Here is a 27,429-nt window from a genome sequence, read left to right on the forward strand (position 1 = left end):
AGTGCTGCTGTTTTGGGAGTCCGTGGCGAATGCGCTTTGTGGCAAGCGGCCCGCAGGATGTGGCGTTAGTCACCGCTCGATGTTCCACGCCGAACGGCAGCGCACCCACACAGTGTCTCATTAGCATGTCCTCTTCTCTACGATCCAGCTTTCCGATGCGATGGATGGACGCACGAAATGCAGGCAGCGCCTCGCCTCGCCACGCCCGCGCGCGTGCTCCGTTATGTAATGACGAGGTCCTGCGCGAGTGTGCGTGCATTGTGAGTGTGAGTGCGCTGAAGGGGGTTGATTAGGCTGACGCTGCATAAGGATCCATCCTCATCGATCCGCGCGCCCCTTGGTTTGGCCGCCAAGCGCAGCCAAGAGCGCCTCCCCACTCCTTGGAGGCTGCCGACTTGGTGTTGCTGGTGATCTGCACGACGGAGCGGCTCAGGCGAGTAGAGTGAGTAGTGGAGCTGTAAAACACACACTCGGCATAGCCACCCAGCACTTCACTTCCTGCAAGCCGTCGTCGCCGTGCTCGAGCCAGCCCCAGCCCCGTCCCGCAGCCGCCACCCCTTTGCGAGTTTCTCTCGGGACGCTGGGCTGGGCGACGCCATGGCGACGCCGCGAGCGACGGCGGCGGTGCGTTCAGACTTGGCGAAATGTGGACGAGTCCGCCGCGCCGCCGTCCACGGCGATGGCGGCGATGATGGCCGCCTCGCGGAGAGGACGCCGCGGGCGGAGCAGCGCAGCGCTGGGATCTGCCGGGCCAGCTTTGACTTACGGACGCGTTAAATCGGTCCCGCGGCCCCGCGGCCCCGCCCCTCACCGCAGCGCGATGAACTTTTCGCTGAACGGCCGGCCGAGGCAGGTTCCGAGACGATGAGTCGATGAGCCTAGCAGCCCCGGCACAACAACGATAACGTTCAGGAAGGCGGCGCGTCCGCCACCACCGCAGTGCCGTTGTTGGGCCGCCAGAGACAAAGAGCGCCCCTGCCCTGCCTCTCTCACTCCTCCCGGAGCACTCCGCCAGTGCGAGAGAGGCAGAGAGCGCTGTTCGGATCGGCGTGCCGCGTCATCGGCAGGCGATATCTCGTCGCAACTATCGATGAGGAGAAAACAGAGACGGAGCTCCGCTAGCGGGTCGGTGCAGTGGACGTGTCCGGATAAGCGACCCGCCGGGGGACGACGACGCCGAGGCAGTGCCTTTCGCGGAGCGGCGGAGCGCCGACCTGGAGGGCCGCCATGCGCGCCGACGCCGATGTACGAGCGAATTATCTCTCATTTTATAACTCGTATTATTTATCGGGCCATCATTCATTCCGGACAGTGTCCGTGCCGACAGAAAGACTCAGCCTTCCGTGTTGACTGGAACGTGTGAGGTGGTCTTGATTCTGCGACGCCGTGACGCCCGAACGGCGGCCTGCAGTGCCTCGACGGGGGCACCGATCAGGGTTCAAACCAGTGTGCAGGCTGGAGCCTCCAGTGCCCGGACTGGAGTCGTCGTTGCGGCAAAATCCCCGGCAAAATCCGTGTTCCCGGAGGCCGGCGTCGCGCCGTGCACCGAGGCCGGTGGGGGTTCGACGTCCTCGCCCTGGCGCGGCGCGGCGTGCGGTGTCGCGTCGTGCCGTCCGAGAAGTGATCCGTGCCATCCCTCTCCTTTTGCACGGCTGCCGCTTGCTGCCGCTTGCCACCGCTTTCTCTGGCGTGGCGCAGTTGGACGTGGACATCTCACGAGCTGATTGAGACGCTCTGCTCTGTACTTATCTTTCCCCAGTGGCGTGGCGCGCGACGTCCCCGTGCGGTTATGCCCCGCGACGTGTGACGCCGTCGTCGTCACGTCGAAAGCATGGCGCCGGGGTTTGCCCGACGCCGCCCCCGTGAGTGAAGTTTCCCGTCGTAATTCAATCACGTTCACGGCCTCGACGGCGAGGCTGGGACTAGGATCAAAGGTTCGGCGCCACCTACGGCGCGCCGTGTAGGCCCGTCGCTTGCCGCCCGGACGACGTCGGTGGTGTCCAAGTCCGAGCCGTCCTCCCGTCCTCCCAGCAGGTCTTGCAGCAGGCGGCGATGACGACCCCCCGGACGGCCCCGCGCAGCGCCGAGCAGCGCCGCCTCGACAGCCACCGGCTTGCCTGACCTTTCTCGGGCCAATCAGAGCGCACCTCGCACCTCGAGGCGCCGCCAGTGTCGCGCTGTCTCTCTCGCACCCCTAAGAGACGCCCTGGGAGCGCGACAGAGAGGCAGGGCGACGAAACGGCTCCTCGGAATGAGTCTTGAGCGCGCATGCGTGATTTGGCAGCCCTCACGTGATGTAAGCGGAGACAAGAGAAAGCCCTAGGCAGGGCGGGGTGCCTCGCAGTGCCTCGCAGTGCCTCGCCTCGCTGCCGTCCGTGGCTGTCGCTTGCTGTCGCTCGGGAGCCCTTGCGGCTTCTTGTCGGCCGTTGCCGGCGGACTTTGCTGAAGCAAGCCAGGCAAGCGAGCCGCGGTACTGAGGCTGCAGCCGTGAACCCGCACGCATTGACCTTCGCCCTGCCCTGCATGCGGTGCCGCCGTCTGTGTGTGTGCGTGTGTGTGTGTTTGTGTTTTGTACACATGCGAATGAGTATATGGATGCGACGGAGAACGCCCTGGGGTCAACTGCGGGAATGAGTCATAGGCAGTGCGGCCGCATACTGGCACTGGCAAGTGCCAAGACACAAGGGAAACTGCGGGATTATGCGGAGAGCTCTGTCACGCCGTGCCATGTGCCGTTCAGGGAACTTGCCACTCCATTTCCACTGTAGACGCTTGAAGTTTTGATGCTTTATTTGGATGACAGCAGTTTGGACTTGACCGGGGACAGAAGGACGGGGACTTGAAAAGAATATACAAGAACCATGTGAAAATATTTTACACCGTGTGTTTAGCTCTGTGTCAACATGATCCAAAACTTTACATTTTTTACAATTATGACCATTGTTTCTTTTTTCTTGCGGCTTGTTTGTGATTCACAACCGCGACGAATCTTGGGATTAGCCTGTCTGGGTCACGGGCTCGGGGCGCGATCGCCCTATTCAGGGAACGGCGGGTTCCTCTTATACCGAAACCGCAGGCCGCAGGCTGGCCGACCCAGTGTGTGTGTGTGTGTGTGTAGGTGTGTGTGAGTGCACATGTGTATGTGCGAGTGTTTGTGCTGGCGTTCGCGACCGCCACCCGCGAGGCCCCCGGCAGTCCGCGAGGACCGCGATGGCACTGTTGACGGCGAGTGCGTGCCGAAATGTCCCGAGGGACTGGCCAGGCCACTGATCCGCTTCTGACCATGTTTACGCCCACGCGCGCTCATCCGACGCAGAACCGGCAATTTCTCTGTCAGGAAATGGCCGCCGTGCCGCGCCGTGCCGCGCCGTGCCGTGCCGTCGTGCGCGCGCACCGGCCAGCAGCAGCAGCCTGCCGGCCGGCCAGGCTGATGGGGTTTCGGGAAAATGTCGCGGAAATGACCGGCGCAGTGAATGCGTGTTGTCGGCCTTGGGCGGGCGGGCCGGCCGGCCTGAACTGCATTGTCAAAGGCCCGGCCGGCAGACCGTTAGTCAAAGGCAGGCATGCTATCGCTGCTATTTGGCTCTGGATGCCGAACCGAAACCCTTGCCGGCGGCCGAAATAGCGTTCTGCTAATAAGCTAAGCAGATGGCCGTGGATGAGTGGCGATAGCCATCAGCGGAAGAAAGGCGGAGCAACGAGCCGCTACCCAGTGCAGCCGCGTGCGTAGCCGTGCACCCCCACCGGCCGCGCCGCGCGTCGAGCTCGCGACCGTCAGGTTGGTGGTGGCCCTGGTCAAAAGTCAAAAATCACCGACGGCCTCATTTTTTGCTCTGGGTTCGCCGGCACCGGCCGGCACCACCAGGGTCAATCCGACCATGGCGATTACGGAGATGAGCGCAATCCCATGGTCATTGCGGCCCATATGACTGCGCGTCCCAATCCGCGGGCCTACGTTTGTGTGTCAACAACAAGAACAACAACATTCTTTTTGAGTTTTTTTTCTCGTGCTGAATGAAGAAATGCGCCGTACGTCCAGCCTTCGCCGGCGCGGACACATTGTAAGGCACACAGCGCTTGCCGCCTTGCCGCCGCGGCTTGAGGAGGTGCCGCATCACGGAACTTAATAGCGCCGTGACGCCTGTGCGTCTGGTTTTCTGCCTCTCACGTGTCCCAATGGAACCGCGGAACCATGGAACCATGGAACTAAGGGACCATGGAACGGAACGGACGGGAGGCAATGGATCCGCCACCCGCCCAGCGACGGGCTGCTGCGTCTCGGCGTGTTCTCTTCGCCTCGCGAACGGCCAACACTCGGGCCGGGACGCACGTTGGGCTGCCTACCTTGGCCGTCTGCCGGCGCAGCGCTGCCGGCACCGTGACACTGCGGGCGCTGCGGCGCAGCCCCTGCCGTCGACGGGTAGGCCACCTTCCTGCATGAACCGAGGAAGGGATGCCCACCTCTCAGGCGTTCTCATCGCGCCGCGCCTTCATTCTCAAATCTCGGACAGTTTCGGGGGCTTCCTGTTTCTGGTCTCTATTTTCTCATTTCTTTCGAGGGGTTGGGTGAAGGGGAAACGTCGAAGACAAAGAAAGAATCATCAAACAGAATGTGAAATTATTTCTGTTTATTTAATAGAGGTCACACCAAAACTCTGTCCAATGGAGGAAAGCACTGAACTACTGATGTTTTTAACATATATTTTCAAAAGCGAATAATCTCATTAAGCATACATAAACTGACAAATTTGCATATTTTTTTAAAGTTTTAATTTGCAAAGAACAAACGTAATCTCACTTTTCAGTTGATCAAACAACTCCCTTTTTACATAGATGCCCAGCATTTCATGTTTAGTGCAATAATGCGTTGGTTTTGTTTTCAAAATAAAGTAAAACGGCTCAATAGTGACATTGTAAAGGAAATACATTTTCGTTTAAAAATAACAAATTATACTTATCATGCTCATTTCTCCCAAAGTCATGGTTTTTTCCGGTATACACTCTTAAACAAATCAAAACAATCAAGAAATATCTACAAGAAACTGTATCAAAGGAAATATATACAACAAAGAATATAAAATTGTTACGGAACAGGAAAGTTAAATAAACATAAAAGATGAAAGAATAACAAGACAATTCTCATCTATCACCGTGAATTGCACACTGAAATAGCACTGATACGTATGTCATAAAGATGAAGCACAGAACAAGAAAATCAATTTTCCCAGACATGTGCTAGGTAATAAATACAGTAATAAAATTCATTGTGCTGAGCACCAAAATTACAATAATTACGTCTTTCTTCTAAGCTTGAAATCCAACAAAGTAAACTTCTTAAAGTACGAAATACTACAACGCATGCTAGCTTTGCTGGTAACAAAATAATCAATGATGCTGAAAGGTACCCACTTCCCAAATCAACATCTTCATAGCTCGGCTAGATTTAAACTTCAAAGAGAACCCTCTGCCACAAGCATAATTTGAGTACAAAAGAGCACATACAGCCATTTCTATTAAATTTTCCTTATCAAATTGTAGACAGTAGTCTTGTTTTATTTTAACATTGCTCCTACCAACTCAAATCAACCTTGTGGCTAAATTTAAATATTCAGACACATGACACTTCACCCGTTTGCTTTTTTTATTTGTTGCAACATTATCATCAAAATAAATAAAATAATTCTATGAAACTGTACACATTACTCTCAGAATACTCATAAATAAATCCTCAACTTTCCCACATCTACAACCGGGTGCGACCATAGCGATATGGCATGGGACCGCGCCAGGAAGTTGCAACAGTGAAAATTTTTAATGGTAATTAAGCCACCTTATTCGCCTAGTCAATCTCCTCAAGAGGTCTCAAACGATTTTAGGCCTTGGTAAACATTAGCAAACGTGAGGTGCGATGTCGTGGTTCTGGTTTAGACTGGACGACATGGTCTGCTGGAAAGACACTAAAACACATTGAACTGAAAGGACCGCGAAGGGTTTGTCCTGTTTCCATGGTTTTCGGCACAGTCGGCCCGACGGTTCGTTGCTACAGAATTACCAAAGTGCATCGGACTGGCGCTGAACCGCATTTGCGCCAAGAGAGGGGCAGCCAGGATCGCAATCCCTCCATGGCGCGCGGGGTTGCCTACCTCGCAGGCAGCCGTGGCAGCCGTGGCGCAGTCACAAAAACACTCAGACTTTCTTTTACACAAAGCGAAGAAGACAAGAAGCTTCCGACAGCAGGCTGCGGGCTATCCTGGTTGTTTTCTCAACGAAGAACACGAAAAAATATTCTGAGAACCTTCGGTAATTCATTTACAATGGAATTAACAGTAAATTGTACATCTGTAAGAAAATAGGCATTTGAACACCTGCAACCGCGAGATCTAGGGATATTTTTCATTATAAAACTACGGCTAAACACTACAATCTACCCGACCAAAAGGCTCGTAAGGTCTCCATTATGGATGTCTGCCTTCACATCAGTACGCATACACTAATAGTAAGGTAACGGTAACCACGATGTCGCTGGTGACGTCCTTAACGGATACACATATCACATATTTAGTCTACAAGTATTTTATGTAAATCTCACACTTTTTGTAATAGATACTTTCTCTTTTGGATAAATTTGGACATAAGACATGCTACGATTACATAAAATGCTTATATGTACAAATCGGAGGTAGCAGTTTCATTCCCTACCAGTTGGATTACAAAGTCAATAAGAACATTGGGTCACAATCTTTCTAATTCAAAACTAAATCATAATGTATGACCACTTTTCATGCACTACTAAAGCAACGAAATATGAATAAAACATCACAACGTCCAAACCTCCATTCGAAGAAACGAACAAGATTCTTACAGAGAGCAATTTCATCATCGACAACAGTGTCTTGCAACAAAATTAAAACGAAAACAATATCAACTTACTAGAAAAATTTACAAGTCTGAAATAGAAACAGAACAATGCAATAAATAGATAATAGGATATGAACAGTATCAAAAATAATGTTAAGCAATTTACAATACGTAAAGAGAGCTGCACTGCATTGTCAGACTTGAATACAAATTTATCCAGTTTTCCTCAAACATAAATCAGGAAGTTTCCCTTTGTACTTGCATTTACAGACAGCTTGTTCTTCACAGATAAACAATTTTAAAAATTAACAGAATTCACAAAACAATAACCAAACTATAAGCTGTCCCAACTTTTACACACACATGGGAACACCTGGAAAATTTGTTGTCAAGTAACACTTCTACAGTTTTAGGGAAGCCCAGTGAAACTGTAACCAGATTTAACAGAACTTCTTTTGCAGTTAACAGAGGTTGCAATGACAGTGACAGTAAGAAGTAAAGAACAGACATCAAGAAATAAAAGACTAACGGCAGTCGGCTCCTTGAATGTAAGTAAATAGTAACATTTTCTGCGGTATGGAAATAACATTCATAATTATGTACAATAAACGAAAAAATAGCCTTAGTATAAGCTAATCTCTGTTGACTTCATATTCAATAATTTTAACCTGGGATAAGAATACAAAAAGGCTCTTGTCTGGTGGATGTCCCTTTCCGCAGAACACTACTTCACACGTCGGGTGGAAATTTTGCAACTTGATCTCGTAGTACCATATTTTCTTTCTTCAGCCGCTCTATCTCCTGCCTGAGTCCCATGTTCTGAAAAGATAAAAATAAAAGGGAGAGAGTTAGTAAGTTGCAAACAGCATTGAAAAGGGTGTGACGCAGAGGAGAAAAGGGTTCCTCACCTCTTTTTCGAGGTAACCTGCCCGCAGCGCTATCTGGTTCTCCTTCATGCGGCGAGCGTCTCTAGACCGCTTGGCAGCCATGTTGTTCTTGCGTCTTCGCGCCCAGTACTTTTCATCCTTGAGACCCTCGGGAACGAACTGGAAGTCGCAAACCCTCTGTTATTTTACGGAGTAAATGCTTCCCCCACAAGTGAGGCGCTGCCGGTTTTCGATGCGGATAAACTCACCTGTTTGCGGGACTTCTTGATCATGGGCTGCGGCTTGAGCTCCTCGTCCGAGAAGGGCCGCGTCCTGGGGTCGAAGTCGCGACTCGACGACGCGAACGACATTGCTGCGGGCGGGGAGAGAGCTCAGTCAGTTCGGAAAGGCCTGACAGCGTGCTCGCGCACGTGTCGTCTCAACTACTTACTGGAATCGGCGGGCGAAGGAGGGTTGAGTCCAATGGGGGTCATGGGCTCCGAGGGGCTCAGGGATCGCTCCCTCTTGGCGGGCAAACGGGCGGGGGTGAGGGGAGGGTCCGGCCCCACCCCCACCATGTCGTGCAGCCCGAAGCTAGAACTGTTTGTGTCGGGGTCCGGCGACAGCGCCTGGGAACGGACAGCACGAAATCAGTCAGGCTCGAGCACAAACAGAGAACAGACACCTACAAAGCTCGTACTCTTGTCAAATGGTTGGCACAAAGGACGAAACCCCAGCGCCCTAACAACCAAATTCATATAAACAAATGAAGGCAAGTCCATTAAAACAACGTTTAACGAACTCGTTAAGCAAAAAGAGACCCGTCTATTGGTACAGAACCTGCAGCTTGTGCAACTGTTGTAACTGTGGCGCCTGTTGCTGCTGCTGCGGCTGCTGCTGCTGCTGGGGGCTGTTGCCGGCCGGCGGCACGGGAGAGGGCAGCATGTTGGTGCTGCCGATGAGGTTGGGTGGCTGCTGCTGGGCCACGGGCACGTCCATGGGGATACCATTCTCGGACAGGAACTCGTCCAGGTCCACGTACTGCAACACGGGGAACGGGAGTTAGAGCGGGGTCGCGCGCCTGGAGGGCAGGCAACCCGCCCACACCGGCGTCTTGCGGGCCTGTTAAGGTCTAGCCCGTAATGGTAATGGCAATGGGGGTAGGCAACCCGACCACAGGGGTGTCTTGCGGGCCTGCCGGCCGCGCTGTGACAGGCGCTCAGAGTCCCTGCGCGCGCGGGGTATCTCCGGCAGAGTTTCTCTTTCCGCCCGAGGAAAAGGCAGCGGAGCAGCCAGCCGACTCGCCACGGCGGCGAGGTGCTTTTCCTAGAGGGAAAGGCGGAAAACTGGCGAACACGGGAAACTCACCTTGAGGTCGGCATCGTAGGGCAGGGTCTTGTCCCACAGGTTGGGCCCGAGGAAGGCGGCCTGGGCCTCGACTTGGCTCCACAGCTCAGTGTCATCCTTCTTCTGCTCCGGGCTCTCCTTACCCGATCCGGACTTGCCTGGAACACAGCGTCGCGCCACGTGAGTGCACAGAAAGCGGCCCAGAAACGCGCCAAAATCAAAGGAAAAAGGAAATTGGAGATGTGCTTTGCATGCCACTGTCGGCGGTGCGTCCGTCTCGAGTCCACGTGTGGGAAATGGGAAATGATGGGGGCCGTCGGCGGCGTCGGCAGGGGCGGGGGACACGTCGTTGGAGAAACACACACAAAAAGGAAGGCTCGAGCAGGCCGGCCGTCGAGTGGCGTGGCGTGGCGTAGTGACCTTGGCCAGAGAGGCCCGCGGTGCCGCGCAGCTCCGCGTGGTGGATGAGCGTCTCAGGGAAACGCGTCGCGTCCATTGGATCCGTCCCGGCGGTCCGAGCGGTCCGGGCGGTCCGGGCTGCCCGCCGCCTGCAAGCCTTCGGGACCTTGGCTGCCTTGCCTACTGTTCGCTTCTATCTGTCCGCCCGCCGCCGCCCGGCCGTCAGTCCGCCAACCTGCCGCGACCCGGCCGCGGGTCGCCACTGATAACACGGGCGAAAGGGCGTGCGACGCTACACTGCACCCGTTGCAGCGACGCGAAACGCGACGCAACGCGGTGCAACGCGACGCGGCCGTCGCCAACCGGTTCCCCGCTCCTCGGTGACGTCAGGAAACGCCAATCCGCGCTGCCTCTGCCTGAAGTGTGATGCGTTCGGCAGTCCGGCCGTGCAGGCCCAGTCCGTCGTAGTGGCGCCCCTGCACTGCTAGGCCTGCACGGCCTGCACGTGCACGGCCAGGACCTGGCCAGGACTGCCGCCCGCGCCGCGTCGACCCGAGTCCCGAGTCCGGCTGGCTGGCTGGCCGGGCTGCAGTACGGCCCTGGTACGGCCCGGCCGCGCGGCCCGTCCGGGCCCACACTAGAAAGTCGACATTGGCTGTGCGGGGCGGGGATTTTCCGTCCGCTTCGCGCCGCTGGCCGCGGAAAAGCCTTTTCCGCGCGCTTTCCGCCACTGCTCGCTGCTCGTCGTGGAGACCAGGAAGGCCCCTCTCCGTCAACGGGCAGCGCAAAATGGCGACCGCGCTTTTCCTCCTCGTTGCGCGAATTTTCTTTTTCCCGCGCATTTGCGGCGCGACCGCCATTTCGAAATGGGGAGTCTTCGGCGCCACTAATGCGTCCGGAAGGCCGGCCGACCGCCTCAGCCTCGGTGCAGCGATGCACTCGGGCCTCTCGCACTCACGGGCCGCCGCAGGGGCGCGAGAGGGACAGAGCGAGCCGACGGCTTCATTCATCGGTCTCGCCGCCGTCGCTGCATTCATCCACTAATGCCCCTTCGGGCCGCGGCGCCCCGGCACGCTAATGGCGAGCCGGAGCCGTTTTCGTCGCTCTGTCTCTCTCGCACCCGGAGGGGACGCCCCGTGAGTGCGAGGGAGACAGCGCGACGAAAACGACTCTCGGAATCAGTCTGGCGGCCGAGGCAGGCGGACGGAAGAAAGCGATTGGCGCGCTCTCTGGCGGCACCGGGCGGCAGCGCCGCGGCACCGCGATGGGTGCACCTCGCCTTGCAGCATGCTGCATGACGTCGTGAGCTTGTTTTTGCCGCCGCGAAGGCTGCCTGCCTGCCTGCCTGCCTGCACTCCGTGGATTGGATTGGGCCGCGCGGTGGGTGCATCACTGCACGCTTCGGGGACGCCGTCGTCGTCGGCAGCGTCGTGTCCCCGCCGACGCGGCCGCCCCGTTGCACTTAGGACGTGCTCTGCAGCGCCGCGCGCCGCGCTTACTGCAGCCCTGTTGCATCACGGAGCACGGCGAGGCAGGGCGTGGTGGCGGCGCAGTGGCGGTGGCGTCTTCACGGAGTGGGTCAGGCGCGTCAGCCCGTCAGGCCGGAAGCGATGCTGCAGCGCCGAGCGCGCCGAGCGAGCGCCGCCGCAGAGTCCTCTCCTCGCGCTGCGCGTTCGCACACCGGGAAAAGGGGAGACCGTGCGGACGCCCCCCCCCACACAGTCACACACACACACACACGTGAGCGCGCGCTCACAAGCACCGGAAAAAAACACCATAAATCCAGGCACTTGTTTTCCAAGTGTTTGGCTGGCGTTTTCCAGTGCCGCGCTGTCGGTACGTTAGGCTAGGTTAGGTACACTACACCTCCGGCTCCACTCGGCACTCGTTCGCGGCGTTGCCAGCTCGGGACGGGAATCCCATTTCGCCGCAGCCGTCCGTGCGATCGCCATTGGCGCTGGCCGTGCCTATGGCCGCCTAGAGCGTGCCGTGCCGTGAGCAGGCCGTGCAGGCCGTCAACAATAAAAGCAGGCCCGTGCCAATCCGATGCCCGGGCAGCAGCGGGGAGCGTTCGGAACGCGGCGCGTTTCCGGCGGCAACACTCTTTCCCCAAGACTGGCCTGCCCGCCGACGGCCCGCCCCGCCCGGCACCGGATTATGGCCTGGAACTCTGGAACACTCATCGGTGCAAGACAAGACGGCCACCGGGTTCCGTCTCCACCGTCCATCTGACCGCTGTTGCCGCGGCTGCCACGGCCGCCCCCACGACGCACACGATCCAAATATCTTTCCAGGAGAAAGGCCTGGAGCCCGCCTGGAGCCCGCCTGGAGCCCGCCTGGTCCGCAGCCGGCCCGGCCCGAGTTGGCCGAGGTGTGGTGGTGAAAGCAATATATGTGCGACATTTGAGTGCCCCCTCTAAATCACGCGCCACTTTGTGTACTGCAGACTGATTCCGAGAGTTGTTTTCGTCGCTCTGTCTCTCTCGCAGCTATACGAGACGTCCCTTGAGTGCGAGAGAGACAGAGCGACGACAACGACCCTCGGAATCAGCCTGCTGGCTGGACGAGGTTCGGCCCACCACCCAAGCGACAAGCAGCCTGGCAGTGACATTCGCCGCGCCGCCGCGCCCCTATCCGGACGTGCGTCCTTTCCGATCGTCTCGCCAAACGAAAACACTCGCAATCTTTTCTTCCGGTGCGGAATGCAGTGACGCCCGCCGTGGAATGCACCGGAACGCACCGCCACGACGCCGCGACCCGGGGAGACTTGAAGGCGGGGCGGGCCGAGAGAGGGCTAGAGAGGGTTCCGATCCCCGGGCCGGGGGCGCGGCGTCCGCACCTCTGCCTGCGCTGCGCGTTTCGGCCGCCCTGCCGGCCTCGGACTCCTCTCCTCGCTCCACCGACTTTCTTCCGAAAATGAAGGCCGTCTAATGCAGCCCGTCCCGGCAGGCCGGCAGGCCCTCGGCAGGCGATTGTGGGAAAACTACACGTCATTACATTCTTTCGATAGCATGCACGACCGCTACTATGTCAGTGTGCCCGCGCGCGTCCGTGTGTTTTTCGGCCCGTCCGTCCGTCCAACCACCCGCCCGTCCGTCCGCTCGTCCGTCCGTCCGTCCGGGCCGCCGGCGCGCCTGAAAGAAAGTGAAAACAGAGCGAGCCGTGCTTCCTGAAGGACTCCCCCTTCCAGCCACTGTTCCGTCCCGGGCGTCGCGGGCGTCGCGGGGGAGGGACAAGGACTACTGCGAGGACCAAAGAAAGCGCGGGTTCATCTCCCAAAGGATTGCTGGGACTCGCCGAAACGAGCTTCGCAGATTTTCCCAATGGCGTGAGGACGTATCCAGCATCAGGTGACTGATTTCGTCGCACTCATGAGACGTGCCGCATAGGAGCGAGAGAGACAGAGCGACGCAAACGACTCTCAGAATCAGAGTGCAGGCCCGCCGTGTCCATGTGCTGGGGGTCCCGCACACCTAACCGTCCCCAGTTCACCGTTGGAGTCGCTTTTCATTCCGTTGGAGTCCGCCTGCCCTGCCGGCCGTCTGGGGCGTCTGGAGGGTGCAGTCTGGTTTCTGGTGCGTTCGTTCGATCGAAAAGCACATCCGTTTCCAGTGGAGAGATGAGTCGGTTACTCACTAGGTTTCTCGGGGCCCAGCCAGGCATCTTTATTACCTGCGAACAGGAAGAAAAAGCAGCGTTACAGCGGCGGTTCGGCGGGAAGGGCACACAAAGCGCAATGACTCCAGTGGACGAATTGGGCTCCGAGGGGAAGTCCCTCCGGCAGCGCTAGTCGTGGCGAATCGTTAAAGGAGACGGGCGTCGACAGCGCTAGCCAAACATGCGCCCGGTGCGGCCGGGCGGGCCGGGGTGGGGGGCGCCGGGTTTGGTTCGGGCGGCCAGAAGGGGGCCTGGCCGGCCTGGCCCGGGCCGGGCGAAGGCCAGCCACGAAATTGAAAGTGTGAGCTAGTGAGAGTGGAAGCACGAGGGTCCAGAGCAGTGGACTCGGCCGGGTGGAGGGGCGGGGCGTGGCGAGGCACGCGTCAGAGAAAGCACACCATCGTGTGTCAAGTGCAGCCGCCGTCTTATCTCCGGTGACGCAAGGGTCGCGACGCTGGCCGGCCGGCCGGACGGCGCGCCGCGGCGGCCTTCGCGATGACGCGAGCACCTGCGCGACGACCGCCCCCCCGGGCCCCGGGCCGCCGCCCGTCCGCGCGGACAGGGAGAACGCCACCCGCGGCCACGAGAAGAAGACCACGTCCCCCGAGACGTGAACGCGCGGAGCTTGGCGTCAACGAAGGGCGTCGCCATCCCCGGGACACGACACGCCACGACACGACACGCCGCCTGGCCGCCGAGGCGACGCTTTTTCCGGCGCGCCGTTCCGTCTCGCGGTTCGCGCTTCGCGGTGTGGTTCGGCAGGACGGCGACGCCTCGTGACGGCACGCCGACGGCCGAGGGCGAGGCGAGGGTTCAGCGACCGCCCCGCCGCCGGCACCGCAGCGCGCCGAGCCCTTAACCGTGTCTGCCCTTCTTTTGGCCACACACAAAAGCTAATCATTACACGGTCCCATGCCTCCCCTCGCGCCTCGCGCCGCAATGCTCTGCAAGGCTGAGCAAGCTCGAGCAGAGCAGGCTCGCCCCCGGCGTGAAAGCCTACGCCTGCCTATCTGCAGGGGCAGCGGCGGCAGCGGCCCACGCGCCGGACACGATCCGAGCGTGCATACAATCAGCTGCAGTTCGTCGGGGCGTTTTCGAAACGGGAAACTTGGCGCTGGAGTCACTAGTCGCTGACGCCGGAAGCCAGTCGCGGCGCCAGCAAATGAAACCCAGAGGGATTTTGAAGCTGGGAGAAAGGAATGACATTCGCTTTTCACCTCCAGAGCAATCTCCAAATTGTGGGGGCTTGTTCCCGGTCCACCCGTCCAACCATTTTCCGTGTGCGGAACCCCACCGCCGTCGTCGTCGTCCTCGCTTGGCGCCAACCCGCAGGGCCACCCCGCCGTGCCGTGCCGTGCGTGCCCCGGGCCTTGCCGCCTTGCCGCCTTGCCGAGGGCGACTCCGCCGTCTCCACCGAGAAGAAAGGAAGAAAGGCAGACTGCTGAGCGCTGCGCCGCACTGCTCGTCGCGACGCGTCCCGGCGCCAGCCACGCTCCGCGCCGCTCCGCGCCGCTCCGCGCGCCGCGACGCCCGCGCGCCGCACGCCGGCCACGGTTTTTGGCAGTGCACTTTTTGGGGAAAGCTCCGGCTGGCTCCGGCCGAAGGCGAGCGAGCCGGTCGGAGGTAGCGGCGGCTGCGGAGCGCGGCGGCGAGGCGGCGTGGCGGCGCGGCGGCGTGGCGGCGTGGCCCGGCGCGGCGCACAACATTTTGGGAAAACTTTCACTCTCGCTGGCTGTGCTGCTGGCCGCGCTGGCCCGGCCCCGCCAGTTGGGCCCTGCCTGGGCACTGTCTGGCCCCCCTGGGCCCTCTACGCGCCGCAGCAGGCGAACCTCGAGCTGCACGCAAATGCGTTAGCACGCCCGGAAGGCGTCTGACTGAACCAGTGCGCTTCAGTCGAGCCTAGTCCTCCCGTGGATTGGAAAACAAGACGACAGTAGGGTCCTGGGTATGGTTCCCGAAGGTGGAAAGCTAATACTGCAGTCATATGACGTGGCAGAGCACTGCGAACATACTCTCCTACTGACTTGCAAAGTAAAACGATTTAAACAAATCCCGGAAAAAATGACTCCAAAGCTTCGTCGCGAATTTCCGGAGGCTTCTATTTTCTGGCACTGTTATGTTTTTCTATGTTTCTGCGCTTTACCTTTTGGTAACTCAAACAAAATAGAAACATAGGAGATTCTGGAATTTTCCGAAGGTCAGAGGCCATTTTTTCCCTCCAAAAGAACTCTCCGAGTTTCCGAGATTTTTTTAAGAATACGTATAGCGCTGACGCCCAGCCGCCACGCCGCCCAGCGTCCATTTTCCCTTGCAGCGTCCCAGCCTTGCCGCGCCCCGCCGCCGGTCCGGTGCGGTCACTGCCGACTCCCGGAGCAGCAGCAGCTGTTTTAATTACCGCGCCATCCCATGCACACCGCCGCTGCTGTTGTTTTTGTTGTTTTTGCTGTTTTGCTCCGCGATAAGGTTACTGCCCTTTCTTTTGGGGAAAACGCGCGCGCGCCGACGCCGTCCGTTCCACCAACACCCACGCTGTCTTCCTCTCCCTTTCTCGGCCCGGCAGCCCGGCAGCCCGGCAGGCCCGGGGGCAGCAGGCAGGGCCCGGCACGGCCGTGCATAATCAAACGTTTCATTATGTTATTTTTCGGCCGCACTGTGCCTGCTTATCTCGCGCGGAGAAATTCGCCGAGGCCGCCGTCGTGGTGCCGGGCCGGGCCACGGGCCGCCCCGCTCGGCCGAGGAGGAGATTCAACAACGCAGGTCGTGGGTTCTCAGGACTATCAGTGACAGGTGGGAGGTGGGCTTGTTTAAGCATGTGTAATTTCGCTTTCCGACGGACAGGTTCTGGCCAACAACAACAACAACAACAAAACAACAGCATGAGCGGCGGGGACCATGAGTAAAGTTCAAAAATGTCAGATGTTTTTTTTTCAATTCCAGGTTCAAATTTCTCTCCCGCTGATAGGTTTCTGCCCGCGATTATTCGGCCACGCCTCGCCTTCCCGGGCGAGGAAAAGAAGTCGGCGTCCGAGTCCAATCGTCCAATCAATCGCATCGGGTTCCGGCGACCGCGTGCACCGCGTGTGCCATTCTGCCGCTCCAGCCCGCCATTCTGGCCGCCGGAGCGACCGGAGCCATTTCTTGCACTCCTCCTATCTCGGCCGGCCGGCTGGCTGGCTGGCTGGCTGGCTGGCTGGCTGGCTGCGGCCCGGGCCGGTACCCGGAAGGCTGCTGCGCCGCGACGCTCCGCGGCGAGGGGAGGGGGGCCTTGTGGGCGGGGCGGGGCGGGGCGGGGCGGGGCGGGGCGGGGCGGGGCGGAGTGCAGCCGACGTAGAAAGCACTTTTCCTTTCGCCGCTGCCGCCCGCCCCGCCCGCCCCGCCCCGCTGCCCCCTCCACGCCGCCCCTTCCCGCGGCGCGGCCGTTCCTTCCGGGTCGTCCGGTGCACTTCCCCGCCCCGCCCCGCCCCCCTTTCCCCGCTCACCTAGAGACGGATTGTGTCAGAGCGCACAATGTGGAGCGTGGGGCTGCGGCGGCGGTGCAGCGCGGTGCAGAGCCATTGGCGGCGACCCAGTCGCGACTCGCAGTGCAGGAACTGCAGGAAGCGGAGCAGGCATCACACGCCTCGCCCCGCCTCGCCCCGGGCAGGGAAGTCCCGGCCGGAACCGCCTGGCCTGGCCGGCCTACCCTCCGGGCGTCTCATTGCTCTCATTCCGAGCTCCGCGCTGCGCTTTCGTCGCCCCGTCTCTCTCGCGCCAACACGTGGTGCTCGTCGTTCGTCAGAACGGAGCCGAAGTGGAGCCGCGTGGAAACGAAAACAAAGACAACGGGCCGGGTCACTGCCAAACGACGTCAGGGCCGCGTCGCGTCGCTTCGCGCGTGCGGGCCGTCGACGCCACCGCCAGCGACACCGCCCGCGCGGTGCACGGGCCCGGCGACGCATGCCGAGTCCGTGCCCGAGAATGATAACGACCTGATTTGGTAGTTTAAACGCCGCCCTACCGACCCTGCCCCCTGCCCCGCGGCGGCGCCCGGTGCGGGCACGAGCGGAGGCGTTGCGAAGCTCGCGAAGCGCCCCGAACACGCCGCGCGGTGCACTCGCGAGAGTGCGAGTGAGCTCATTATAGCTCCCTCCGCGCGCGGCCGTTCGCACTGCATAGCACACCATTCGCCATTTCGGCCAAAACGGAAAAAACATGGCGAATTCTGGTGCCGCTGCCGGCACGCCCGGCCGTGGCAGCGTGCCGCACAACACGGCCCTGCACAGACAACCCTAACGAATGGAAAAGCCAATGACACGCCTGCCTTATAAACGAGGTGTGTCCCACTTGCGCGCACTCACACCACCACACACCGACTCACACCGACACACTCACACACCGAAGCTCGCGCTCACACACTGGCGCCCTCGCGGAATGCGAGCCGGGTCTGGCCGGGCACGCGGCGGGGAGCTTTATTGCGCTTCCTGCACGACGACCGGAACAACAACAACAACAAATCGAAAACAACAACAACGGCAAGGCGGTGGCGGCGCGAATCGCTTCCTCGCACCGGTCCGGCGCGGCGCGCCGTTTGAGGGGAAAAGTCGGGAAAAGTGGAGATTCGGCGGGCGAGGCGCACCCCTCGCTGCGGTGCTGCGCTGCCGCGACGCGACGCGACGCACACGACGACGTCTTTCTCTGGCCGGCATCGGCATCCGGTCGGACCGGCCGGCCGAGCCATCCCGTCGTCGTCACCACCGTCACCAGGCTGAGCTTCGCGGAGCCATGGCGGAGCCGCAGCGCCGTATGACGCGCGTCGGTCGCGTCAAGAGTAATCGGGCAAAAGGAAAAGAATGACGAGCAGTTAGTCGGCTATCAGCTCGACAGGCCGATTCGTCTTGGATCCCTCTACGCCGCGAACGTGGATGCAAACGAAGCGCCTCCTAGACTGATAGCGAGAGTCGTTTCCGACGCGCTGTCTCTCTCGCACTCACGGGGCGTCTCGTGTAGGCGCGAGAGAGACAGCGACGGAAACGGCTCTCGGAATCAGTGTGCAGCCCAGCCCAAGTCCAGCGAGCATCGGGTCGCCGCGGCGGTGTGGGAAATGCCGCGGCCGACCGACGCCTTTGGCTGCCTTGGGCCGTCGGCGACACGGCGACACATCCCGTGCCATTTCACGACGCCCCGGCGGGGACGGCCAGGACGGCCAGGACGGCCAGGACGGCGGGGCGAAAACAAAGGCATGCACTGCCGGCCTGTGCCCGATGCCCGCGGCGCGGTGCAGTCCGCCTCGCCTGCAGTCTGCAGTGACGCGACGCGCCAGCGCCGACAGCATCGCCAGCCAATGCAGTAACGGTGTTACCGGCGTTACATCTGACGGGCGGCGCTTGCTGCGGCAGGCTTGGGCCGGCTCCCCCCTCCGGGGCCTCCGCGCCGCGCCGCTCCTCGCCTCCTCGGCTGCTGAGAGCACTTTCTCCGGCCGCCGTGCCCCCCCCCCCCCCCTCCCCCTGGACGCGGCAGACACTCCTTCCGGGATCTTTGTTTCCGTCGTGTCTCGCCGTGCCGCACTCTGCGCGCCTCGCCTGCGCCTCGCCGGCCTGCTGCTGCTCGTCGTCGTCGTCCCCGTGTTCGCCCTGACAGCGAGCCTCTCTCCCGTCGGGACCTTCAGGCGGAGCGGCGGCTCGGCGAGGTGTACACCACACGGGTGGAGGACGCTCCCGTCCCGGTGCAGCAGGTTCACGAGCAAGCAAGCACTCTCGGTGCACGCCGTGCAAAAAATAACGATGAAAGAGGGAAAAATAACTTCTCTCGTTAGCTGAAACTACATCCAAAGTGACGTTTTCGCAAAGCAAACCCAGTCGCCTTTAATGGACTTAATAAAACCGCCAGGACGACCAAAACCGCCAAAACCTGACCGAGGACGCGGACGACGCGAAAAGAGGTTCTCACGACGAATGCGGAGGCCGTATTGTGGCGCCGCGGAAAAATGCCAGTTTTCACCGGCAGGCTGGCAGGTTCCCCGGGCCGGCCTCCGATTTCACCGCGCTCAAGAATATCATTCCGGAGGGCGATCGCGACGCCGTCCCTCCTCGGCGGCGCCACGGCGACGCACGCGCACCGACCGTCACAGCGCCGCGCACAAAGCTGTCCCTTCCGAATCGCATAATTGCCATAATCTGCCGTAAAGCGGCAACATAACATTCGTGCCGTGCGGGCCGAGCCCGGCCGAGACTCTTGCAGCAGCGAGCGCCTAGCGCCTGCAGAAGGCGGTGTAGGCCGCACAGCAACACACGGCGGCTCGGCGGTGCAGCCCGCCCGGCAGGCGGCTGCCTCCAGGGGCGGGTAGGCAGTCCCGCCGCACGGGCGTGTCTTGCGGGCCGGCCCACCCGCCGGGCGTCCTCGGTCCACGCCAACGCCACCGCAACGACGTTCTGTTCCCACTTTCGGCCACACTGCGCGTCGGAGAACTCCAGTTCCAGCAGTGCGGTGCCTCGGCGGCCGTCGGCGGAAGGGACGCGGCGGGACTCGGGGACGCTCGGTGAGGCGAGGGTTACTGCCATGGCGACAGCGCGCAGCGGAGCGCGGCGAAGTTCAGTGTCGCACCGCCAGGCAGCCGCGCCGCCGCGCTCCAGGAAGAGACGCGCCGCGGCAAAAGACTAAAAGAAAGGAAGCGACGCCGTGCCGAACTTTTATCTCGTTTTGTTGTGTGACTGGTGTGACCCAGACTCGAAGACTCGAGACTCGGCGCTAGCGGCAAACACCGCACGCTGCTATCACTGCCGCGGTGCACTGTCAGGGGAAGAGGGGGGGGAGGGGGAATGGAGGCGTTATTTTTACCCCTCTCATCTCCGCAGCTGCACTGTACTAAAAAAACGATGAGCGGCTCTCAATTTGAATCAATCAATAATTTTGTTTTTTACTTTTTTGTGGGTGTGTGCAGGTAGTCGCTAACGGATATTTCCATCCATTTTCAGGTTGTTGGATTTCGGGGCAGTCCAGCGTGCACTAGGGCCCAGCGAAAACGGACTCGTGGGGGTTTCACTCGGCGCCGCGGCGGACACGCCACGTGGAAAAATACTGACACTATTAAACACGCTTTTGACGCGCTGGAGGCAAAAATGAGCGGAGCGACAACAAAAAAAAACCTACGCGACTCGTGGGCGACGGCGACACGACAAGCGGCAACCTCATTAAAAAGAGTTCAAAACACGGCGCCGTTTCGCGGCCAGATTTTGAGCTCTGCAGCACTAGAAGCGGTTGTCGGTGCGGACGGCTGGCCTGGGCTCGGGGCATCGCATCATTTCTCTCGGTGCCAATGGGTGGGCACGATGGCTGCAAAGGTCGCCTCCACACCGCGCGACCACCGCGCCCAGCGCGCCCGAGCGGCCGCACACTCATTCCGAGAGTCGCTTTCGTCGCTCTGTCTCTCTCGCACTCGAGGGAAGTCCCGCGCAGGTGCGAGAGAGACAGAGCGACGACTCTCGGAATGAGCCTGCAGCAGCGGGACCCGGATGGACCGCAGCGCTTCACAGTTGTGCACGCCCCGCCGCCCCGCCTCTTCGCAGCCAGCCGGCGCGTCACGCCGAAATTCAAGACCGAGGTGACGGGCGTTCGCCACGGTGACACCGGGCAAGGCCGCGCAGCGCCGAGCATCGCACAGTGGGCCAGAGGGCCGGTGGAGGCGGTCCCAATTCCGCCAACAGGGACTCGAACCAAACGTCCCTCGTGAAACGAACAAATTAAAACTTGTATAGTTTTTATTAGTTTTTTAGTAAATTTTGTTTAATTTTAAAAATTGAATTAAATTTGACTAAACTTAAGTATTTTTAATTAATTTTCATTTGCAAAACTAGAATTTGTTAATCTTTGTAAGCTGCTTTGATTAAATCTTAAATTAAATTGAATAAATGCAGCTTACAAAGATTAACAAATTCTAGTTTTGCAAATGAAAATTAATTAAAAATACTTAAGTTTAGTCAAATTTAATTCAATTTTTAAAATTTAACGAAATTTACTAAAAAACTAATAAAAAATATACAAGTTTTAATTTGTTCGTTTTACGAGGGGTGTGACCCCACCAACGGATCGCTCTCAGAACGAGGAATCTATTGGTGGGGTCACACGTTCTAGAGCGACCTGAAGCTCAAAACGCGTCTAGGGTTTCGGCCGCCTCCCCTGGTCTTCTGGCAAATCCACAGTGCATCGGTGCGACGCCGTGGATGTAAAGCACGCGATGATGACGCCCAGCGCAGCGCAGCGCGAGCCGGCAAATCCACAGCCACGCACACACACACTGGCACACTACCTCGAAATCGAGAATCGGGAATCGGGCCGCGCTATCTGGCTTGCGGTGGTTCCAGCGCGGCGATGGCATCTCCGGATCTCCGCTCGCCGCCACTGCACTGCAACACGGCCAGTCCGCCGCGTCTTCACATGGGCTTTTCTGCGACACTTTACCAAGTGCTCGCCTCGGCGGGGAGAGTGTTGCAACGAAGAGGCTTGTGAATGTACTGACTAAATATTTCGCAGTGGCCGCGCAGGGCGGCAGGGCTGAGCTTTCCACGTGGGCTGCAGGATAGGCAGGCGGACGCGAGCACGCGAATCGACGACATAGCCGGTTCCGGGGAGTCGGTTCCGCGGCGACCCTGGGCCGGGCCGGGCTTGGCTGGCGGCCCTCTCGCGGCTGCGGCGGCCGATACGGCGACAAGTGCTGACCCAAGTGCGATAGCCATCGCCCATCGCCTCGGAGCGGCCGCGAACTACGCCACAGGACCGGGCCGGCCCGGCCAGTGTGCCAGAGGCCCGGCCAGACGCGACTTGCGGGCCGGCCGACCGGACCGGACTCTCGATCGGCTTCCACAGAATCGCGGCACGGCTTGATTTAGAACAAACAACAAATGGCACCGGCCGCCGCTGGTACACTGCACACTCCAGCTGCAGGCCGACGCCGAACACTGCTCCGTCTCTCTCGGGCCACTCGGACCCTGACGTGAGTGCGAGAGAGACGGGGCGTTGTTGTCCGGGCCGCGCCGCTCATCAGCCGGCCAGGCTTCCATTAGGCGCGGCGACTTGCCCGGCCGCGCACGGCCGCGCATTGCAATTTCGAGGCTGGCGGTGCAGGCTGCGCGCCACTGTGCTCCGCCAGTGTGCCGGCCGAAGCGCCAAAACACAGGCTGTGGGAACGTGGCAGTCTGGCAGCCCGCCGGCGAAGCGAAGCGGGCGAAGCGCGGCGCGTGCCGTCACGCGACCGGGGGCACGCACGCCGCCACGCCACGCCACGCTAGGCGGACTGGACTGGCCCGTGGACCGGCGGGGCGGGCCCGTCTTGTCAACCGCCGCGACCCGTCCCTCTCGCACTCGCGGGGCGTCCCGAACGTCCCGAAGCATTCCGCGGGGGTGCGAGAGTGACGGGGCGACGAGTGGCATTCGGAATCAGTCTGTGCGCTGCCGGCTGTTCCCACGCCACGCCGGGCCGCGCGTCGCCGGCAAGCACAAGCGCGCCGAGAGGCACGTGGTGCGGTGCGGGCTTCCCTCATTCCGAGAGTCGGTCTCGTCGCTCTGTCTCTCTCGCACTCATGGGGCGTCCCGTATAGGTGCGACAGAGACAGAGCGACGAACGCTACTCTCGGAATCAGTCTGCTGGCCTGCAGCCTGGCCTGCACGCTGCAGCCGCGGAAAGGGGCCAGGACGGCCAGGAAGGAGCAGCCGAGTAGTAATGCCTTCCGCCATGACTGAGCCTGCGCTCGGCTCGGCTCCGGCTCGGTTCGTCTCCGGCTCGGCTCGGCTCGGCTCGGCTCGGCTCGGCTCGGCAGCGACGCGGCTGGCTCAGCCAGCGCGCGCCGCGCCTTCGACTGTTACACAAAACGTTTCCGAGGTGAAAGTGTTTCCTCCCCAGCTGGAGTACTGCCGTCACCCCCACCACCGCCCGCTCGGTGCCGCGCCGCCGAGGCCGCCGCGCCGCCGCCCCCGCAACCACCCGCAACGCACGGGACGGGACGAAACGGAACAGCGCGCAAGGGGCGTCGGTTTAAATTCGCCCTTAAATTTCGTAGCCAAATTTCTGCCGTCAGACACCGAGGACCTTCGGGCCACAAATTGCAACCACAGTCTATTGGACAGAAAAGAAGAAATGCAACCCAACAGCCCCTTACTCTGTGGGCGGTCTCTGTCGGGTTTTACGCCCCCCCGGGCGGCACACTTGAGCGAAAAAGCTCAGATATGCTGTCTCACTGAAACGGCCGCTATCTGGTAGTAATAAAAATCTTGTAAAATGTCGCCTCGCGAGCGAAGTGTCTTCTCTATCTCCGCCCATCCGCACCTGGGGAGTGGACCCTTCAAGGCCGCGCTCCCTGTCCCGACAAGCTCTCTGTGGAGACACCGCCGCCCCTCGCGCCGTCCGGAGACACTCCCTCGTCCCTCCGCGAATGCAGTGAATGCGAAAACAGAGGCTGGCGTGCGTGTCGCGCTGCAGATGCTGGAGATGATGGGGAGGCTGGTCCGCTTTCCTCCAGTGTGCCATCATCTCGGTGTCCTCAGCCGTGGCGCCGTCGCGCCACCTCGGCCAGCCCGGCATGGCCTGGCATGGCCTGGCAGCCACGCCGGGTCAACGCCCCAGACGTGCACAGCGCACAGCGCCGAGACCGGAGAAAGACAGAGACGCGACATTCATAGCGCCGCGGCGCCGCGCCGAGGTTTGTTTTGGTCCGGCCAAAAAGACGGAGTTCGGCCGGCAGCCGTTTGGGCGGCTGCAAGCTTTTGAAACTTTCGCACCTCGGCGTCGGCCTCTGCAGTTTCTCCCACCAGCGGCTGCCGGTCTCTCTCTCTCTCGCACCCACGCGGGGCGAGGTATTTTTGGTAAACCGAAAACTGAAAGAGGCCGAGGGCATTGAAAATGGATGCTGCGGGGCAGAGCGGGGCGTGGCGGGGCGTGGCGGGGCGGGGCCCCTCCATTGATACGAAGTGCCAAATAGGCCCACCGTGGACCATTGCGTAATGGTTTCCGTTGGCGACACTGGGGCAGGTCAGCACTCCACTACCGGAGATAACACTACTAGTGCCAACGCACGAAACTGCCATTTCGCTTTTTTTTCACCAGCGATCACGCCAATCATGCCGCATTATCATGCAGCGGCCCCACACTGGTAACGCCAGACGATGCCGACTTCTGCGACGACCTCCACTGAGAAAAAAGGAGACGATCCCACAAATTAGTTACAGTAGCAAGAAAATTGATGTATAAAATTTTATATCGACTTTTTCCGTTGCACAGACAGATTGTTTTGTTGTTCCAAAAAAATAATTCTTTTCACGAAATTTTGTTTTTACTTCATCACGGAGTAATCAACGAATTTATTTGTTGGGTCATCGAATCTTTTTTCTCTCCAGGTAAGTATATTATCCCAAGAGTAGACGCAGTCGAGGCCCCGAATATTCTTCGACGCAGTCTGGCATGGCGGCCGAAGACAGAGATCGCTGCTTTGTCAAAGTAGCATCCACTCATCTTCCCACCTCCCCACCCCTTCACCTGCTTTTGACAGGAGACGGGCGAGGAGGTAGCCACGCCACTGCTGCCCGAGTGGCGATGAAGATGATGGTGCGGATGGCCGGCTGGGGTCCGTCTCTCTCGCACTCATGCGACGCCCCGCGTAGGTGCGAGAGAGACAGAGAGAGACTCCCTGACGCTGGCGGTCATCCTCGTCGTCGGGACCGTCGCGACGGACGACCCGGGTCGGACTCGGCCGATAGTGCTCCTTATCTCGCGGCGCGGCGATCGGATCATCGCCTCGCTCACGGGGAGCGCGGCGACGCGGCAGCGCGGCAGCCCGGCTGCAGCCCCAGGGGCGGTGCAAGGCCGGCCCCAGAATTTGCGTCCAAGTTTAGCCCGTCTTTCGCGATAAACCCGACCACCAGCAGCACCACCACCAACACCACCACCACCACTGAGATAATGTATCCGACCGGTTCGCTGGGCACACTACAGTTGTTGTTCTATCATGGCACATGTTAAAAATGAAAATCAAAACAGAAAATGTTGGAATTTTGCATTGGCGTTCGGAACCCGTATCCCGTCCCCCAAGCTCTGGAGACCTGAACGCGCGGAGCCCCCTCCCCCTCCCCCCACCCCCCGATTCGTAGGGCCGTTCGGATGCCGAGATAATCCCGCAGCCCCGCCACGCCACGCCGAGACACCACGCCACGCCGCGCGCACTTCCCGAAAAATGACGGCGATCGGAAAAACACGCGGTGAGCAGTCGTGGCCGTCACGGGCACGGGGTGCACGGGGCGGACGGGGCGGGGCGCCTCGCTGTGGCGAAGATAAGGCGGTGTAGCCCGGCGTAGCCCTAGCGGTGTAGTGGACGAATCTAGATGACGCGCGGCGAGGCGGCAGTTTCGAAACGGGTTTCAGAGGCCCGGCCACCCCCAGCCCCCCGTCGTGGTGGTGGACCGTGGCAGGCATTGCAGCATCACTTCCGACGAGGATCACTTTGCACTGACTCACTCACAGGCACAGGGCCCACAGGGCACACACACACGCACGGGGTTCTAACCACGCGACAACACACTATGGGCCGGCCGAGGAGGGGGAGCACTTTCACTTTCGGGGACCCATCGCGACGGCGTGGCGTGACGCGTGCGCCGCCGCACGCACGCACGCAATGCTTGAGGTGACACTCGCGTACTCCAAGAGGCGCCGGGCCTGGCGGTGACGACCTGGTGGCGGCGAGGGACGGCGCCTTACCGTTCAGGATGATCTGGTGCTGGCGCCACAGCTGCTGGTAGTGCGTCCACCGCGCGGCGGAGTCCTCGCTCACGGGGTTCAGCTGGTGCAGCTGGTGGAGGTGGTGCTGCTGGGGCGGCAGGTGGTGCTGCAGCCCCCGGTGGTTGGGGACGTTGTGCGAGGGTAATCCACCGGTCATGTTGTTGTTGTTATTGTTGTTGTTAAGTCCGTGGTGGCCGTTGAGGCTGCCCAGCAAGGGCAGTGCGTGCGGCGCGTGCGGCGCAGGGCTCGGCGGCGGCGGCGGGGGCAGGCCCTGGAAGTCGGCGGTGGCGGCGCCGCCCCCCACGGCACCCACCCTCGCCCCGCCGTCAAGGTACTGCACGTTGACGGACACGCTGCACATGGACATGGTGCTGGTCCGGAGCGGTGTCCCCGTTCGAGGTAAAGCGGCGTCCAGCCGCTCAGCTCAGCTCCATAGCACTCACAGGATGCACTCACACTGCACTCACGCGCACTCACACACGCGACGCGACGCGCTCACTGCGGGGCCGAGAGGCGGACTGTCGGCATGCTCGAGGGTGGAAGGGCGGCCGGGCGTTTTTCTGAGTTTCACTTTCACCAGGACCCGGCCCGGGCCAGCCGCCCAAAACGCTGCCCCCTCCACAGACGGTGCGCCGCGCCGCGGACAGCCCGGCGGACAGCCCGGCGGACAGCCGGCCAGACGGCTGGAGACGGTCGGACCAGCGCGCGGACCGTCGCCCAGTCGCTCCGACAACACTTTTCTTTCCGTTCGAAGGGCGCGCGCGCACGCACACTGGGACTTCCCTCCGCGATCCAGCCACTCGGCAGCCACCGACACGAACCGGCGCGCTCTGCTGCCGCTAGCAGACTGAGCGCGGCGTGGCGGCGTGGCGCGGCGCCGCGAGGAGCGGAGTGGTGGGCTCGCGGTACCGGCCGCCCCGCCGCCCCACCATCACCGCCGCCGCGCGGCCCGCGCAGCGCGCAGCCCGTACAAACACAGGGCCTAAGTGTGCAGGCGCGGCGCGCTTCGGCCGGCCGCCCCCACGTGCGTGCCATCACCGCGATGCACCTCGCCGTCCTGGAGGCCTGGGGGCCAGGGCGCGCGGAGGCTGAACTCACCGTCGCCGCCGTGCAGCCCCGGCAGCACGCGGCGTGGACTCGGACGGGCCAGCTAGCTGTGGCGGGGCCGCGGGGCCGCGGGGCCGCGCTAAACACTTCCGTTGGCCAACACACTCACCTGCAACACAGAGAGCACACAGTCAGGCAGGCGCGGCAGGCGCTCGGCGCGCGGCCGGCGCGGCGTTCCCCTCTCGTTTTTGACAGTGTCGATCGCGGGGCGCCCAGGGCAGCAATTAGAGAGCGGGGAGAAAAGTCCTTCCTTATTGTGACGCCAAGTGCTGGCAGTGCGGCGGCAGAGGCCTGGCTGGGCCTGGCGCTCTAGAGAGGCCCGGGCAGGGCGGGCGCGGGTTCGATCCCCGGCGTCCCCGTCCCGGCATCACCTCGGCTTCCGTCTGGGAGACACATTGGACGACCAAGGCTGCTCTTATCTTGAATCGTAACGTGCAATGCACACCGTGGAAAACAGAT

At 60.7% G+C, this 27,429-nt stretch overlaps 1 protein-coding gene across 2 annotated transcripts; it reads right to left on the reverse strand.

Moving 5' to 3' along the window:
* Nucleotides 1-4,608: 4,608 nt before the first annotated feature.
* LOC117653395 (hepatic leukemia factor) lies at nt 4,609-26,485 on the reverse strand. Of its 2 annotated transcripts, none has more exons than XM_034399039.1 (8): nt 25,843-26,485; nt 13,107-13,142; nt 9,093-9,229; nt 8,565-8,765; nt 8,176-8,353; nt 7,994-8,097; nt 7,767-7,922; nt 4,609-7,677 (listed from the first exon to the last, which is right to left on the reverse strand). In XM_034399039.1, the coding sequence occupies exons 1-8, from the start codon at nt 26,228-26,230 to the stop codon at nt 7,588-7,590; spliced, it is 1,290 nt and encodes a 429-aa protein (XP_034254930.1). In that variant the 5' UTR covers nt 26,231-26,485; the 3' UTR covers nt 4,609-7,587. The 2 variants fall into 2 exon arrangements, with proteins under 2 accessions (XP_034254930.1, XP_034254931.1); XM_034399040.1 differs by having other exon boundaries at nt 7,767-7,904; nt 25,843-26,480.
* Between the last annotated feature and the right edge of the window lie 944 nt (nt 26,486-27,429).

Source organism: Thrips palmi, unplaced genomic scaffold (assembly GCF_012932325.1).
Source record: "Thrips palmi isolate BJ-2018 unplaced genomic scaffold, TpBJ-2018v1 HiC_scaffold_8, whole genome shotgun sequence".
Taxonomy (NCBI): Eukaryota; Metazoa; Arthropoda; class Insecta; order Thysanoptera; family Thripidae; genus Thrips; species Thrips palmi.

Excerpts from the sequence above, each read along its gene's own strand:
- LOC117653395 (XM_034399039.1), bottom strand. The coding sequence starts at position 26,230 with ATGTCCATGTGCAGCGTGTCCGTCAACGTGCAGTACCTTGACGGCGGG. Across the intron at positions 8,766-9,092 it reads CCTACGATGCCGACCTCAAG|TACGTGGACCTGGACGAGTT; the intron begins GTGAGTTTCCCG and ends CCCGTGTTGCAG. Across the intron at positions 8,098-8,175 it reads TCCTTCGCCCGCCGATTCCA|CAATGTCGTTCGCGTCGTCG; the intron begins GTAAGTAGTTGA and ends CCCCGCCCGCAG.